The sequence below is a fragment of the Gopherus flavomarginatus genome, chromosome 2 (genome assembly GCF_025201925.1).
Source record: "Gopherus flavomarginatus isolate rGopFla2 chromosome 2, rGopFla2.mat.asm, whole genome shotgun sequence".
Taxonomy (NCBI): Eukaryota; Metazoa; Chordata; order Testudines; family Testudinidae; genus Gopherus; species Gopherus flavomarginatus.
Window position 1 is genome coordinate 1,297,549 of NC_066618.1, and position 13,975 is coordinate 1,311,523.

Here is a 13,975-nt window from a genome sequence, read left to right on the forward strand (position 1 = left end):
GCTGACGCCGGGTCTGTCCCGCTCACACTGAGCCCCAGGGGAGCTGGCATGGGGTCTGTCCCGCCCAGACCGAGCCCCATGGGAGCTGACGCCAGGTCTGTCCCGCTCACACCGAGCCCCAGGGGAGCTGGCGCCGGGTCTGTCCTGCCCACACCGAGCACCATGGGAGCTGACACCGGGTCTGTCCCGCCCACACCAGCCCCATGGGAGCTGGCGCAGGGTCTGTCCCGCCCACACCGAGCCTGGAGCCCATCTGTGCCCATGTCTCCTTGTCTCTAGGGCAGTTCCCAGAGCTGCTGCCTCCTGCCGGGGGCAGGGCCCTGTGTGCCCACCTGCCCCCAACCCTCGCGCCCTCTTCTCCTCAGGGGCCATGAACAACCTGCGCAGCACCCTGCTGAACTCCACCTCGGACTCGGACCTGATGCGCTACCGCGCCATCAGCAGGATCCCGCAGATCACACTCAACTTCGTGGACTTCAAGGCCGAGGCCTTCCTGGCGTCGCCGGCCAGCGAGCGGGAGATCATCGCGCCCACCAAGCTGAAGGATCGGACGCACAACGTCACCGAGAAGGTCACCCAGGTGAGGCCCGCTGGGGGCGCTTCCTGCAGGGAACGGGGAGCGGCCTGTGGCCTTGCCTGGCAGCGAGCTGGGTCCTGCCGGGGGCGGCTGCAATGGCAGAGTTCTGGGGCACCCGGCTGGAGAGGCTGATGCTCGCTGAGCAGGGGCTCGCCAGGGGCGCTGAGCAGCAGGAGTGGGGTGGGGGGCAGCAGGGGGTGCTGGCTGCAGGGAGCGGAACAGGGGCTTGCTGGGGTGCGCTGGGCTGCGGGGAGTGGTGCGGGGGCTCAGCAGGGGTGCTGGGCTGCGGGGAGCAGGGCTGTGGCTTGGCGGGGGTGCTGGGCTGCGGGGATGGCGTGGGGACTTGGCAGGGGTGCTGGGCTGCAGGGAGCAGGGCGGGGGCTTACCAGGGGCGCTGGGCTGCTGGGAGCAGGGTGGGGGCTCGGCAGGGGGTGCTGGGCTGCAGGGAGCAGGGCGGGGACTTGCCGGGGGCGCTGGGCTGTGGGGAGCGGGGTGGGGGCTCGTCAGGGGGCGCTGGGCTGCGGGGAGCGGGGTGGGGGCTCGTCAGGGGGCGCTGGGCTGCAGGGAGCGGGGTGGGGGCTCGTCAAGGGGCGCTGGGCTGCAGGGAGCGGGGTGGGGGTTCGTCAGGGGGCGCTGGGCTGCGGGGAGCGGGGTGGGGGCTCGTCAAGGGGCGCTGGGCTGTGGGGAGCGGGGTGGGGGCTCGTCAGGGGGCACTGGGCTGCGGGGAGCGGGGTGGGGGCTCGTCATGGGGCGCTGGGCTGCAGGGAGCACGGCGGGGGCTCATCAGAGGGTGCTGGGCTGCAGGCTCGGTGGGGGGGGGCTCCCCGTTGGCAGTCAGTGCTGGGCCCAGTGTGGTTCCCTGTGGGTGCTGGGCAGACAGGGGCTCTGTGTGCGTCTTGTCCTCGGGGGTGGGGTGGGGGGCAAAACGTTGGCCTGATTTTAAAAGTTTAAATCTTGAAAAAATAAGCAATGTTGATGGTTCCTGCCCCCGCATGCCTGGGCTGCCCGTGACTCCCCCCACCTGGTCCCCCTGTGATGTGCCCTCCACCCTGCCCGGGCTCCCCGTCACTTGCCCTCCCCTTCTGCCGGGAGCAGCCGCTCCAAGGTCCTGGGCCTGTGCCGAGGGCTGTGCCAGGCCTGGCGACTGACGCTGCGGCTCCCTTCCCTGCCCTCTGCCCACCAGAGCCAGCTGCTGCCGCCTTCGCAGCCCCCCTCCCCAGCTCCCGCAGGGAAAACTGCGTCCCGGCTGCACCACTCTGGGCTGCGCCCACAGGAGCTGCAGCCATCCTGGGCCCCAGCGCTGCAGTGGGGCTGGGCAGGAGAGGAGCTGAGGGGAAGGTCAGTGGAGGTGGAGCCAGATGCCCCCTGGCACTGGGCACGGGGCACTGCCAGGCAGGTCACTGGGCCTGGCGCAGGCCCGGTTCTGCAGACAGACCCTGTGGAGCGAGGCCGCGTGGGGCCATCGGGGAGAAGCTGTGACTGCACCTGTCGCCCATGGGGCTGGTCACGGCTCTCGAGATGGGAGTGGGGGCAGCGCAGCATGGGGAGCCCCCGGAGAGAGGCATGGAAGGGCCAGCATGCCCCAACATGCGTGTGCCCATGCTGAGTGACACAGCAACACAGGCACATGTGCTCCCACACGCCTGGCTGTCCTCCCAGGAACACGTGTGCATGCTGCCAGCACACGCAGCCACACGTGTCTGCACATGCGCCCACATGGGGATGCCCCCCGAGCTGGCCCTGCTCCTGGGCACAGCCAGGGCCAGCTGCGTCTGGGGAAGGTGGGGAGCCCCCAGGCACTGGGGCACAGCGGCAGGGGGGACCCCAGCGTTCCAGCAGCACCCTTGGACAGTGAGCTCCACAGGGCTGGGCAGGCCCCCCCCTCCAGCCCCCTCAACCCTCCCCCTGCTCCGCACGGGCTCCTTCCCCTCCAGCTGCTACGGAGCCAAGCAGCCCCAGGGCCTTGGCACTGAAATTCATTCCTGCACCGCTGCTGGCGGCCCCATAATCCCCTCCCCCACCAGCTGGCGCACAGCAGGGAAGAGGGTGCTGAGCAGGGCGGGGGGGCTGGGCGCTGGGCAGAACTCAGGGAGCCGGTTGCTGGGCAGGGCAGGGGGGGCTAGGTGCCGGGCAGGGTGCAGGGAGCCATGTGCCAGGCAGGGCAGAGGGGGCCGAGTGCTGGGCAGGGAGCTGGGTGCCGAGCTGGGTGCTGGGAGCCGGGTGCTGGGCAGGGCAGGGGGGGCTAGGTGCCGGGCAGGGTGCAGGGAGCCATGTGCCAGGCAGGGCAGAGGGGGCCGAGTGCTGGGCAGGGAGCCGGGTGCCAAGCAGGGAGCTGGGTGCTGGGAGCTGGGTGCCGGGCAGGGCAGAGGGAGCTGGGTGCCAGGCAGGGCACGGGGAGCCGGGTGCTGGGCAGGGTGCAGGGAGCCTGGGCAGGGCAGGGGGAGCCGGGTGCCAGGCAGGGCAGAGGGAGCCGGGTGCTGGGCAGGATGCAGGGAGCCTGGGCAGAGCAGAGGGAGCCGGGTGCTGGGCAGGGTGCAGGGAGCCCGGGCAGGGCAGGGGGAGCCGGGTGCCAGGCAGGGCAGAGGGAGCAGGGTACTGGGCAGGGTGCAGGGAGCCGGGGCAGGGCAGGGGGAACTGGGTGCCAGGCAGGGCAGAGGGAGCCGGGTGCTGGGCAGGGTGCAGGGTGCCGGGCAGGGTAGGGGGAGCCGGGTGCTGGGCAGGGTGCAGGGAGCCAGGGCAGGGCAGGGGGAGCTGGGTGCTGGGCAGGGTGCAGGGAGCCGGGTGCCAGGCAGGGCAGAGGGAGCCGGGTGCTGGGCAGGGTGCAGGGAGCCAGGGCAGGGCAGGGGGAGCCGGGTGCCAGGCAGGGCAGAGGTAGCTGGGTGCTGGGCAGGGTGCAGGGAGCCTGGGCAGGGCAGGGGGAGCCGGGTGCCAGGCAGGGCAGAGGGAGCTGGGTGCTGGGCAGGGTGCAGGGAGCTGGGGCAGGGCAGGGGGAGCCGGGTGCCAGGCAGGGCAGAGGTAGCTGGGTGCTGGGCAGGGTGCAGGGAGCCTGGGCAGGGCAGGGGGAGCCGGGTGCCAGGCAGGGCAGAGGGAGCTGGGTGCTGGGCAGGGTGCAGGGAGCTGGGGCAGGGCAGGGGGAGCCGGGTGGCAGGCAGGGCAGAGGGAGCTGAGTGCTGGGCAGGGTGCAGGGACCCGGGTGCCAGGCAGGGCAGGGGGAGCCAGGTGCCAGGTAGGGTGCAGGGTGCTGGGCAGGGTAGGGGGAGCTGGGTGCTGGGCAGGGTGCAGGGAGCCAGGGCAGGGCAGGGGGAGCTGGGTGCCGGGTGCCGAGCAGGGTGCAGGGAGCTGGGTGCCAGGCAGGGAGCTGGGTGCTGGGAGCTGTGTACCAGGCAGGGAGCTGGGTTCCGGGAGCTGGGTGCCAGGCAGGGAGAGCCGTGTGCCGGGCAGGATGCCGAGAGCCGAGCAGGGTGCAGGGATTCAGGTGCAGGGCAGGGCAGGGCAGGGGGAGCCGAGGCAGGGCAGGAGGAGCCGGGTGTCGGGCAGGGTGCAGGGTGCCGGGCAGGGCAGGGTGCCGGGTGCCCAGCAGGGCACGGGGAGCCAGGTGCCGGGCAGGGAGCCAGGTGCTGGGCAGGATGCAGGGGGAGCCGAGGCAGGGCAGGGGGAGCCGGGTGCCGGGCAGGGTGCAGGGTGCCGGGCAGGGCAGGGTGCCGGGTGCCCAGCAGGGCAGGGGGAGCTGGGTGCCGGGCAGGGAGCCAGGTGCTGGGCAGGGTGCAGGGATCCGTGTGCTGGGCAGGGTGCAGGGAGCCGTGTGCTGGGCAGGGCAGGGGGAGTTGGGTGCTGGACAGGGAGCCAGGTGCCGCGCAGGGTGCAGGGTCCCGGGCAGGGCAGGGGGAGCCAGGTGCCGGGCAGGGAGCCAGGTGCCGGGCAGGGTGCAGGGAGCCGTGTGCCGGGCAGGGAGCTGGGTGCTGGGAGCCGTGTGCCAGGCAGGGAGCTGGGTTCCAGGAGCTGGGTGCCAGGCAGTGAGAGCCGTGTGCCGGGCAGGATGCCGGGAGCCGAGCAGGGTGCAGGGAGCCAGGTGCAGGGCAGGGCAGGGGGAGCCGGGTGCCGGGCAAGGTGCATGGTGCCGGGCAGGGCAGTGTGCAGGGTGCCCAGCAGGGCATGGGGAGCTGGGTGCCGGGCAGGGAGCCAGGTGCCGGGCAGGGAGCCGTGTGCCGCGCAGGGTGCAGGGTGCTGGGCAGGGCAGGGGGAGCCGGGTGCTGAGCATGCCGAAGCCCGTGTGGAGCAGACGGTGCCGTGTGCAGGGTGGGGACGTTGCTGAGAGGATGCCGTGAGCGGCTTTACGGCAGCGCTAACTCCCGGCATGAGGAACAGGCCGGGCAGGCGGGGGGCCCCCAGACAGAGCAGTGAATTGGCTGCAGTGACAGCAGCCATACAAGCCAGGCCTCCGTCCGCCCCCTTATGCCTGCCGCACTCACTCAAGGTCACCGCGGTCGGGCTAGTGCCAGGCCTGGCACACAGGATGCCCACTCTGCTACGGGGTGGGGGGGATAGCGGTGCGTGGGCTGGGATCCCCTCGGGCCTACAGCTGGGCTCATCCACGAGTGCCAGGCACGGCCCCTCTGGTGGGCCAGAGCACGGAGTGACCCAGGAGAGCTGCGTGGCACCTGCCTGGCTCCCGGTGTGCCATGGGGGGGTCCACCAGCCCACTGACAGCTGGGAAGGGGCTGAGGCACATCTATGGGAGCTGGGGGATCCAGAGCATTCACCACCCCCTGGGGAGGGGCAGGGGGGCTGGTCACACAGGGCTCCCCCCCCAGGGCTGAGATCTCCCCCTGGGGTGGAGTGGGGGGCTGGTCACACAGGGCTCCCCCCAGTGCTGAAATCTGGCCCCCTGGGTGGCACCTTTGCCAGGGCTTTCCTGCCAAGCTGTGCATTGGTCTAGCCCTGACTGCGAGGGGAGAGTGCCCCCACCTGCGGGGTGCCTGGGGGGACCCCCTCCAAACGCTGGCCCTGTGGGGCAGGTGTGGTCTGTGGGGAGGCCGAAGCCCTGTGGCAGCGTGTGGGTGCCGCCGTAGGGCCATTGGGGCAGTGGTGGGTGACGGCGCCTGGCTGGGGGCTCTCTGGCCATTAGGAATACGCGGCGTGTTCCCTGGCTGGGCTCTCCCAGCTGCCCCGCACTCGCTGCTGGCTGCCAGGGACACCGCAAGCAGCCTGCTCCTGGCGCTGGTGCAGGGTGAGTCAGCGGCATCAGCAATGGCCAGGGCTGGGGCGGGGGCTCCCGGGCATCCCAGAGCGCCCACCCCCTCCCCATGCGGGATAGAGCAGCGGGGGCTGGGAGGCAAGCAGTCTGGGTCCCATCCCCAGCTCGGCCGGGGTGGAGTAGGGTGTGGTGGTTGGAGCAGGGGTGGGGGCCGGGAGTCAGGACGCCTGGATCCCATCCCCAGGGTGGGGGGAATAGGGTGTGGTGGTTGGAGCATGGGTGTGGGGCTGGGAGTCAGGATGCCTGGGTTCCATCCCTGGGGCGGGGGGGTGGGGGTAGGTTTAATAATGGCACAGGAGGAGGTGACTGGCAATCTGGACTCCTGGGTCCTCTTGTCAGCTCATCCCTTGCCTCACTGGGTGACCTGGGTGAGGCCCATCCCTTCTCTGTGCCTCAGTTTCCCATCAGCAGGAGGAGGCTCGGATGCTGTGACAGGCCTGGCGGGGAGGGGCAGCGAGCAGCCTGTGAGTCCGGGGAAGGAGGGGAGGGGAGAGTGCAAGCCCCCGTGCAGAGGGGGAGGGCGGGGGGCAGGGCAGGCCCCTCCCCGTGGGTGGGCACGGGGCGGGCAGGCCAGTGCCGCTCTGCCATCTGTCAGTGTGAGCAGAGAACCCAGCCGTGCTGCCTGGAGCTCCGGGGCTGCCCGGGATAGGAGCCGGCATGCAGCCGGGTGCTGGCAGCAGGATGGGGCGTGGAGGGGACCAGGGGTGTGAGCGCACGAGGGGAGCGGCCCACATCTGAGGGCCCCAGCGCCTGCCATGTCCCAGGGCAGGAAGGACAGTGGCTCGCAGCCCGAGGGCGACCGCAAGAATGCCCGGGTGCGCCGCGCCGTCCGCATCTCCAGTCTGGTGGCACAGGAGGTAGGCGAGGCAGGCAGGGGGCCAGGGCAGGCAGGGGTGGGGCACGGGGCCAGGGCAGGCAGAAGGTGGGGCACGGGGCAGCAATGGGGCACGGGGCCAGGGCAGGCAGGAGCTGGGGCACGGGGCAGCAATGGGGCACGGGGCTGGGGCAGGCAGGAGCTAGGGCACGGGACAGCAATGGGGCACGGGTCTGGGGCAGGCAGGAGCTGGGGCACGGGGCAGCAGTGGGGCATGGGGCTGGGGCAGGCAGGAGCTGGGGCAGAGGGCAGCACAGGCAGGGGTGGGCAGGGAGGGCAGGGGCACGGGGCTGGGGCAGGCAGGAGCTGGGGCACGGGGCAGCAGTGGGGCACAGGGCTGGGGCAGGCAGGAGCTGGGGCACAGGGCAGCAATGGGGCACGGGGCCAGGGCAGGCAGGAGCTGGGGCATGGGGCAGCAATGGGGCACGGGGCTGGGGCAGGCAGGAGCTGGGGCACGGGACAGCAATGGGGCACGGGGCTGGGGCAGGCAGGAGCTGGGGCACGGGACAGCAATGGGGGCACGGGTCTGGGGCAGGCAGGAGCTGGGGCACGGGGCAGCAATGGGGCACGGGGCCAGGGCAGGCAGGAGCTGGGGCATGGGACAGCAATGGGGCACAGGGCTGGGGCAGGCAGGAGCTGGGGCACGTGACAGCAATGGGGCACGGGGCTGGGGCAGGCAGGAGCTGGGGCATGGGACAGCAATGGGGCACGGGGCTGGGGCAGGCAGGAGCTGGGGCACGGGACAGCACAGGCAGGGGTGGGCAGGGAAGGGGCAGGGGCATGAGGCAGGGGCACAGGTCAGGCGCATGGGGCCAGGGCAGGCAGGGGTGGGCAGGGAGGGGGCAGGGGCACGAGGCAGGGGCACAGGTCAGGCGCACGGGGCTGGGGCAGGCAGGAGCTGGGGCACAGGGCTGCACAGGCAGGAGTGGGCAGGGAGGGGGCGTAGGGAAGGGCTGGGGACAGGAGGGCTGGGGGCTCGGGCCAGCAGCCCTGGCCTTGGGGACCAGCGGGATGGGCCCCATGAGGCCCCAGGGATGGTGCTGCCATGGCAACAGGGGTTCTCTGGGGGGGACAAACACACCCTCCCTCCCCCACGCCCTGCCCCACATGGCTGATCTAGATTTCCAGCAGGCTGGGTTGAGTGGCAGGGCTTCCGCAAACAGCAGACAGGAGCGATTACTACCCCACAGCACCCCAACTGCCCCCTCACTGCCCCCCAAGCCCTGCCCTTCCCCCTGCAGAGCCCGGCACCCCCGAGCGCCCCCTAGTCTGCTCCCCTCCCCCTGCAGAGCCCAGGACCCCCTGAGCACCCCTCTCCTCTGCCCCCCAAGCCCTGTCCCCTCCCTCTGCAGAGCCCGGCACCCCCGAGTGCCCCCTCCCCTGCTCCCCACCCCCCTGCAGAGCCCAGGACCCCCTGAGCACCCCTCTCCCCTGCCCCCGAAGCCCTGCCCCCTCCCTCTGCAGAGCCCGCAACCCCCTGAGCCCCCCCTCCCCTGCCCCCCAAGCCCTGCCCCCTCCCCCTGCAGAGCCCGGCACCCCCGAACGCCCCTTCCCCTGCTCCCCTCCCCGTGCAGAGCCCGGCACCCCCTGAGCCCCCCCTCCCCTGCCCCCCAAGCCCTGCCCCCTCCCCCTGCAGAGCCCGGCACCCCCGAGCACCCCCTCCCCTGCTCCGCTCCCCCTGCAGAGCCCGGCACCCCCTGAGTGCCCCTCTCCCCTGCCCCCCCAAGCTCTACCCCCTCCCCCTGCAGAGCCCGGCACCCCCAGAGTGCCCCTCTCCCCTGCCCCCTCCCCTTGCAGAACCTGGTACCCCCGAGCGCCCCCTCCCCTGCCCCCTCCCCCTGCAGAGCCCGGCACCCCCTGAGCACCCCTCTTCCCTGCCCCCTCCCCCTGCAGAGCCCAGGACCCCCTGAGCACCCCTCTTCCCTGCCCCCTGCCCCTGCAGAGCCTGGCACCCCCTCAGCCCCCACTCCCCTGCTCCCCTCCCCCTGCAGAGCCCGGCATCTCCTCAGTACCCCTCTCCCCTGCTCCCCTCCCCTGCAGAGCCCAGCACCCCCGAGCGCCCCCTCCCCTGCTCCCCTCCCCTGCAGAGCCTGGCACCCCCTGACATCCCCACCCCACTACCCCCCATAGGGGTGGGGTTGCCAGGGAGCAGGGTTTCGGGTGGGAAGTCACTGCATCCTCCTGGTGCTGGGTGTGGCGTGTGTCAAGGGAATGGCTTTGCCCTGCCTTGGGGGGTTGCTGGGTTCACATTTCAAAATCTATGTCCCAGCAGGTGTCTGGTTGGTGGTGTTGGGTATCGGTGTAACCATGGGTGCTGGATGTCCCTGGGCCTGATGGGTATCTGTGTCTCTGTGGCTGCTGGCTGACCCTGTGGGTGGTGGGTGTCACGAGGTTTGTGTGTGTCAGGGCCCTGCACCCCCAATTCTGGCGATTCACCGGGACTCTCAGCCAGCCAGTAAAACAGAAGGTTTATTAGATGACAGGACACAGTGCCAAACAGAGCTTGTAGGTGCAACCAGGACCCCTCAATCAAGTCCCCAGGGGGTAGGGAGCTTATCCCTCAGTTTTGGGGCTCCCTCCATTTCCCCAACCAGCTCAAAACTGAAACCCCTCCAGCAGCCTCCTCCAGCCACTGCCCCCAACTCCTTCCCCAGCCTTTGTCCAGTTTCCCTGGGCACAAGGTGTCACCTGGCCCCACCCCCCCTCCTGGGCTCAGGTATCCTCACCCTGGTATCCCCTCACCAATGCAGACAGTCTCCATAAAACTCCCACACAACATCCCCAGGTCAATCCAACCCACTCCGTACTCTGTCACAGCTGGGTTTCCCTGCAGGCGCTGGGTGTCACTGCCGGTGTTAGGTATCTGTGTGCCCGTGGCTGCTGGGTGTCACTGCGGGTGTTGGGTATCTGTGTGCCTGTGGGTGCTGGGTGTCACTGTGGGAGTCGGGTTTCTATGTGCTCACAGGCACTGGGTGTCACTGCCGGTGTTAGGTATCTGTGTGCCCATGGGTGCTCGGTGTCACTGTGGGTGTTGGGTTTCTGTTTCTCCATGGGTGCTGGTTGTCACTGTGGGTGTCGGGTTTCTGTGTGCTCACGGGCGCTGGGTGTCACTGCCGGTGTTAGGTATCTGTGAGTCCATGGGTGCTGGGTGTCACTGCAGCTGGTGGGTATCTGTTTCTCCATGGGTGCTGGTTGTCACTGTAGGTGTCGGGTTTCTGTGTGCTCACGGGCACTGGGTGTCACTGCCGGTGTTAGGTATCTGTGTGCCCATGGGTGCTGGGTGTCACTGCGGGTGTTGGGTATCTGTTTATCCATGGATGCTGGTTGTCACTGTGGGTGTCAGGTTTCTGTATGCTCATGGGTGCTGGATGTCATTGCTGGTGTTAGGTATCTGTGAGTCCATGGGTGCTGGATGTCATTGCTGGTGTTAGGTATCTGTTTATCCATGGGTGCTGGGTGTCACTGCCGGTGTTAGGTATCTGTGTGCTCACGGGCACTGGGTGTCACTGCCGGTGTTAGGTATCTGTGTGCCCATGGGTGCTGGGTGTCACTGCAGGTGTTGGGTATCTGTTTATCCATGGGTGCTGCGTGTCACAGTGGGTGTCGGGTTTCTGTGTGCTCATGGGTGCTGGGTGTCACTGCTGGTGTTAGGTATCTGTGAGCCCATGGGTGCTGGGTGTCACTGCGAGTGTTAGGTGTCTGTGTGCCTGTGGGTGCTGGGTGTCATTGTGGGTGTTGAGTTTCTGTGTGCCTGTGGTTGCTGGGTGTCACTGCGGGTGTTAGGTGTCTGTGTGCCTGTGGGTGCTGGGTGTCATTGTGGGTGTTGAGTTTCTGTGTGCCTGTGGTTGCTGGGTGTCACTGCAGGTGTTGGGTATCTGTTTACCCATGGGTGCTGGGTGTCACTGTGGGTGTTGGGTATCTGTGTGCCCATGGGTGCTGGGTGTCACTGCGGGTGCTGGGTATCCATGTGCCCATGGGTGCTGGGTGTCACTGCGGGTGCTGGGAATCCTTGTGCCCGTGGGTGCTGGGTGTCACTGCGTGTGTTGGGTATCTGTGTGCCCGTGGGTGCTGGTGTCACTGCGGGTGTTGGGTATCTGTGTGCCCGTGGGTGCTGGTGTCACTGCGGGTGTTGGGTATCTGTGTGCCTGTGGGTGCTGGGTGTCACTGCGGGTGTTGGGTATCTGTGTGCCTGTGGGTGCTGAGTGTCACTGCATGTTTTGGGTATCTGTGTGCCCGTGGGTGCTGGTGTCACTGCGGGTGTTGGGTATCTGTGTGCCTGTGGGTGCTGGGTGTCACTGCGGGTGTTGGGTATCTGTGTGCCTGTGGGTGCTGGGTGTCACTGCGGGTGTTGGGTATATGTGTGTCTCTGGGTTCTGGGTTTTGAATAGGGGTAGGAGATATCTGTGTGGCTGCAGGTGCTGGCTGTCACCATGGCTATTTGGTATCTGTTTGCCCACAGTTGCTGGGTATCACTGCGGGTGTTGGATGTATGTGTGCCCATGGCAGCTGCGTATGTGGGTCGCTGTGGGCATCAGTTATGTGGGTCTGTGATGAAGTGGGAATGTTCTTAATGTTTCCTCTGAATACTATGTGGGTGCCTCAGTTTCCCCTATGCAGTTCCTTGGTATGTAGGTGGTGGGATAGGGGTGATTGTTGCAGAGCCCTAGAGGGCAGGGGTGATGGTGCCTGCGCAGAGAATGGCTGACACCCTGTCTCCTGGCAAGTGATGGCCTGGGCCCCTGCCCTGGAAAAGGAAGAGATCCACCAAGGGATCTTCCCCCTTCTCCTCCCAACCGTCCCTTTCCAGGTCCAGGGTCCCCTCCCTCTCCTCCCATACAGCAACTCCAAAGGGAAGAACGCTGGGGGTTCCTGGGGCACTTCCCTGTAGCGCAGGTGGGGCAGGTAACTTGTCCCAGTCCTGTGGATGCTGACTCATAAAAGTCCTCAGCATCATCCTCAGGGTCCCATGAAATCTCCCCACCAGCCTGTTGGACTGAGGGTGATATGCAGAGACCCAGGTGGGCGAGACCCCACACTTCTCCCACAAGCCGAGAGCAGGGCTGACGTGAAATTGGACCCCTGGTCTGTAAGGACCTCACTAGGGCCCCCCACTGTGCTGAAGATGGTCAGCAGCGCATCTGCCATGGTGTCTGCCTTGGTGGAGGACAGATCCACTGCCTCTAGGTAGTGGGTGGTGAAATCCATCACCACCAGGATGTATTTCTTCCCTGGCCGGGTTGTCTTGCTGAGGGGCCCCACTATGTCTATACCCACCTGCTGGAAGGGTTCCTCTGTGGTGGACAAGGGTCTCAAGGGGGCTTCACCCTTATTCCGGGCCTTCTCCACCCTCTGGCAGGGGTCGCAGGACCTGCAGTACTGCTGGACTGCGTCACAGGGTCGTCGGGTATGCGGGTAGCATGGGCGTCGAGTATGCGGGTAGCATGGTGTGACGTTGTGGTTCTGGCGGGACCCAACTGAGAGTGCCAATTCAGGACCAATTGCTCAAACAGGGCAGTCACAGCCCAAGGCTGGGGTTTTTCCACCTCTAAGGCAAACCAAACCAGCCAGACAAAAAGGACTTTGGTCTCACCCCACTGGCTAACCACAAGTCACACAAGCAATTTCCTTAGACACTCCAGTCTCCCAGTATCACCACCAGTGCCACCCGTCCTGGGATGAATGGTTATGAAAACCAACACCCCAGTAAAAGGAAAAGGTTCTCTCGATCCTAAAGGACCAAGCCCCAGACCCAGGTCAATATACACAGTAGATCTTACCCACAAATCACGCTGTTGCCAATCCTTTAGAATCTAAAATCTAAAGGTTTATTCATAAAGGGAACAAGACAGAGATGAGAGCTAGAATTGGTTACATGGAATCAATTCCATACAGTGATGGCAAAGTTCTTAGTTCAGGCTTGTAGCAGTGATGGAGTAAACTGCAGGTTTAAATCAAGTCTCTGGAGAACATCCCCCACTGGGATGGGTCCTCAGTCCCTTGTGTAGAGCTTCAGCTTGTAGCAAAATCCCTCCAGAGGTAAGAAGCAGGATTGAAGACAAAATGGAGATGAGGCCTCCGCCTTATATAGGCTTTTCCAAGTGTAAGAACACTCCTTTCTTCCTGCTGTGGAAAGTTACAGCAAAATGGAGTTTGCAGCCACATGGGCCAGTTTCTGCACACCCTGCTGAGTCACAGGGTGTAACTGCCTTCTCTCGATGGGACTATTGTGTAGGTGATGGTCCTTAATGGGCCATCAAGCAGGCTAAACAGAGCTGACACCAACTTGTCTGGGATCTTTCCCAGTAACACAACACAAGTTTGCAATACAGACAGCATACAGCCAATATTCATAACTTCAACTACCAAAATGCTACAGACATACAGACAACATAATCATAACCAGTAATCCGTAACCTGGTCTTAGACACCTTATATAACCCCATTTACATAAGATTTGGTGCCACTACAGGACCTTGGTTGCAACCCATGTTCTATATGGTCCCAGTTTATATCAATAACGTCACACCCCAAACACAAAATTGATGCAGGAAGGGATGACACAGACATCACTGACTGCATCCCAAAAGTGCCCCATCCCTGGGTCTGTCTCACTACAGCTAGTGTTGGGTTAGAAGCCATAACAGTGTATAACAGAAATGGTTTATCAAAGTCATGTTCAATAACATGATTGAATTTCTTTACAAACTTAAGGCCAAACTTGGTTAGAACAATAGTGGATTGGACCTGCTCTTGCAGCAGGATTCCTATATGTCTCATGTGATCTTGCCAAGAGCTGAAGAACATAGCTACTTTATTCGTACACACTCTGGTAAATGTTTGGAACCCAATTAACAGTAAATCAACATAGATATTAATGTTCTTTTTCGAGTGATTGCTCATATCCATTCCAGGTAGGTGTACGCGCCGTGCGTGCACGTCTGCCGGAAACTTTTTACCCTAGCAACTCCAGTGGGCTGGCAGGTTGCCCCCTGGAGTGGCACCAGTATGGCACCAGATATATACCCCTGCCGGCCCGCCCGCTCCTCAGTTCCTTCTTACCGCCGTGTCGGTTGCTGGAACTGTGGAGTGCGGCTTGCTGACCTCCACGTCCCTCGCTCTCCTGTACTTGTTCGTCGTTTTTAGTTGTGAATAGTTCATAGTTAAGTAGTAGATAGACTGTTAGCATAGTAGTTAGTTAGAATCTTGTATATAGTTGTCTAACATCGCTTGCAGGTGGGCCGTTGCCCTCCCCGGCACCAGGCTCATGCCT

At 65.4% G+C, this 13,975-nt stretch overlaps 1 protein-coding gene across 1 annotated transcript in view; it reads left to right on the forward strand.

The window, feature by feature from the left end:
* LOC127045986 (potassium voltage-gated channel subfamily H member 2-like) overlaps positions 1 to 7,973 on the forward strand; it is a 56,588-nt gene extending 48,615 nt beyond the window's left edge. Inside the window, exons 5-7 of the mRNA XM_050942881.1 lie at positions 366 to 580; positions 6,596 to 6,688; positions 7,947 to 7,973. Coding sequence (XP_050798838.1) covers positions 366 to 580; positions 6,596 to 6,688; positions 7,947 to 7,973 — 335 coding nt within the window. The remainder of the gene's footprint in view (positions 1 to 365; positions 581 to 6,595; positions 6,689 to 7,946) is intronic.
* The last annotated feature ends 6,002 nt before the right edge of the window (positions 7,974 to 13,975 follow it).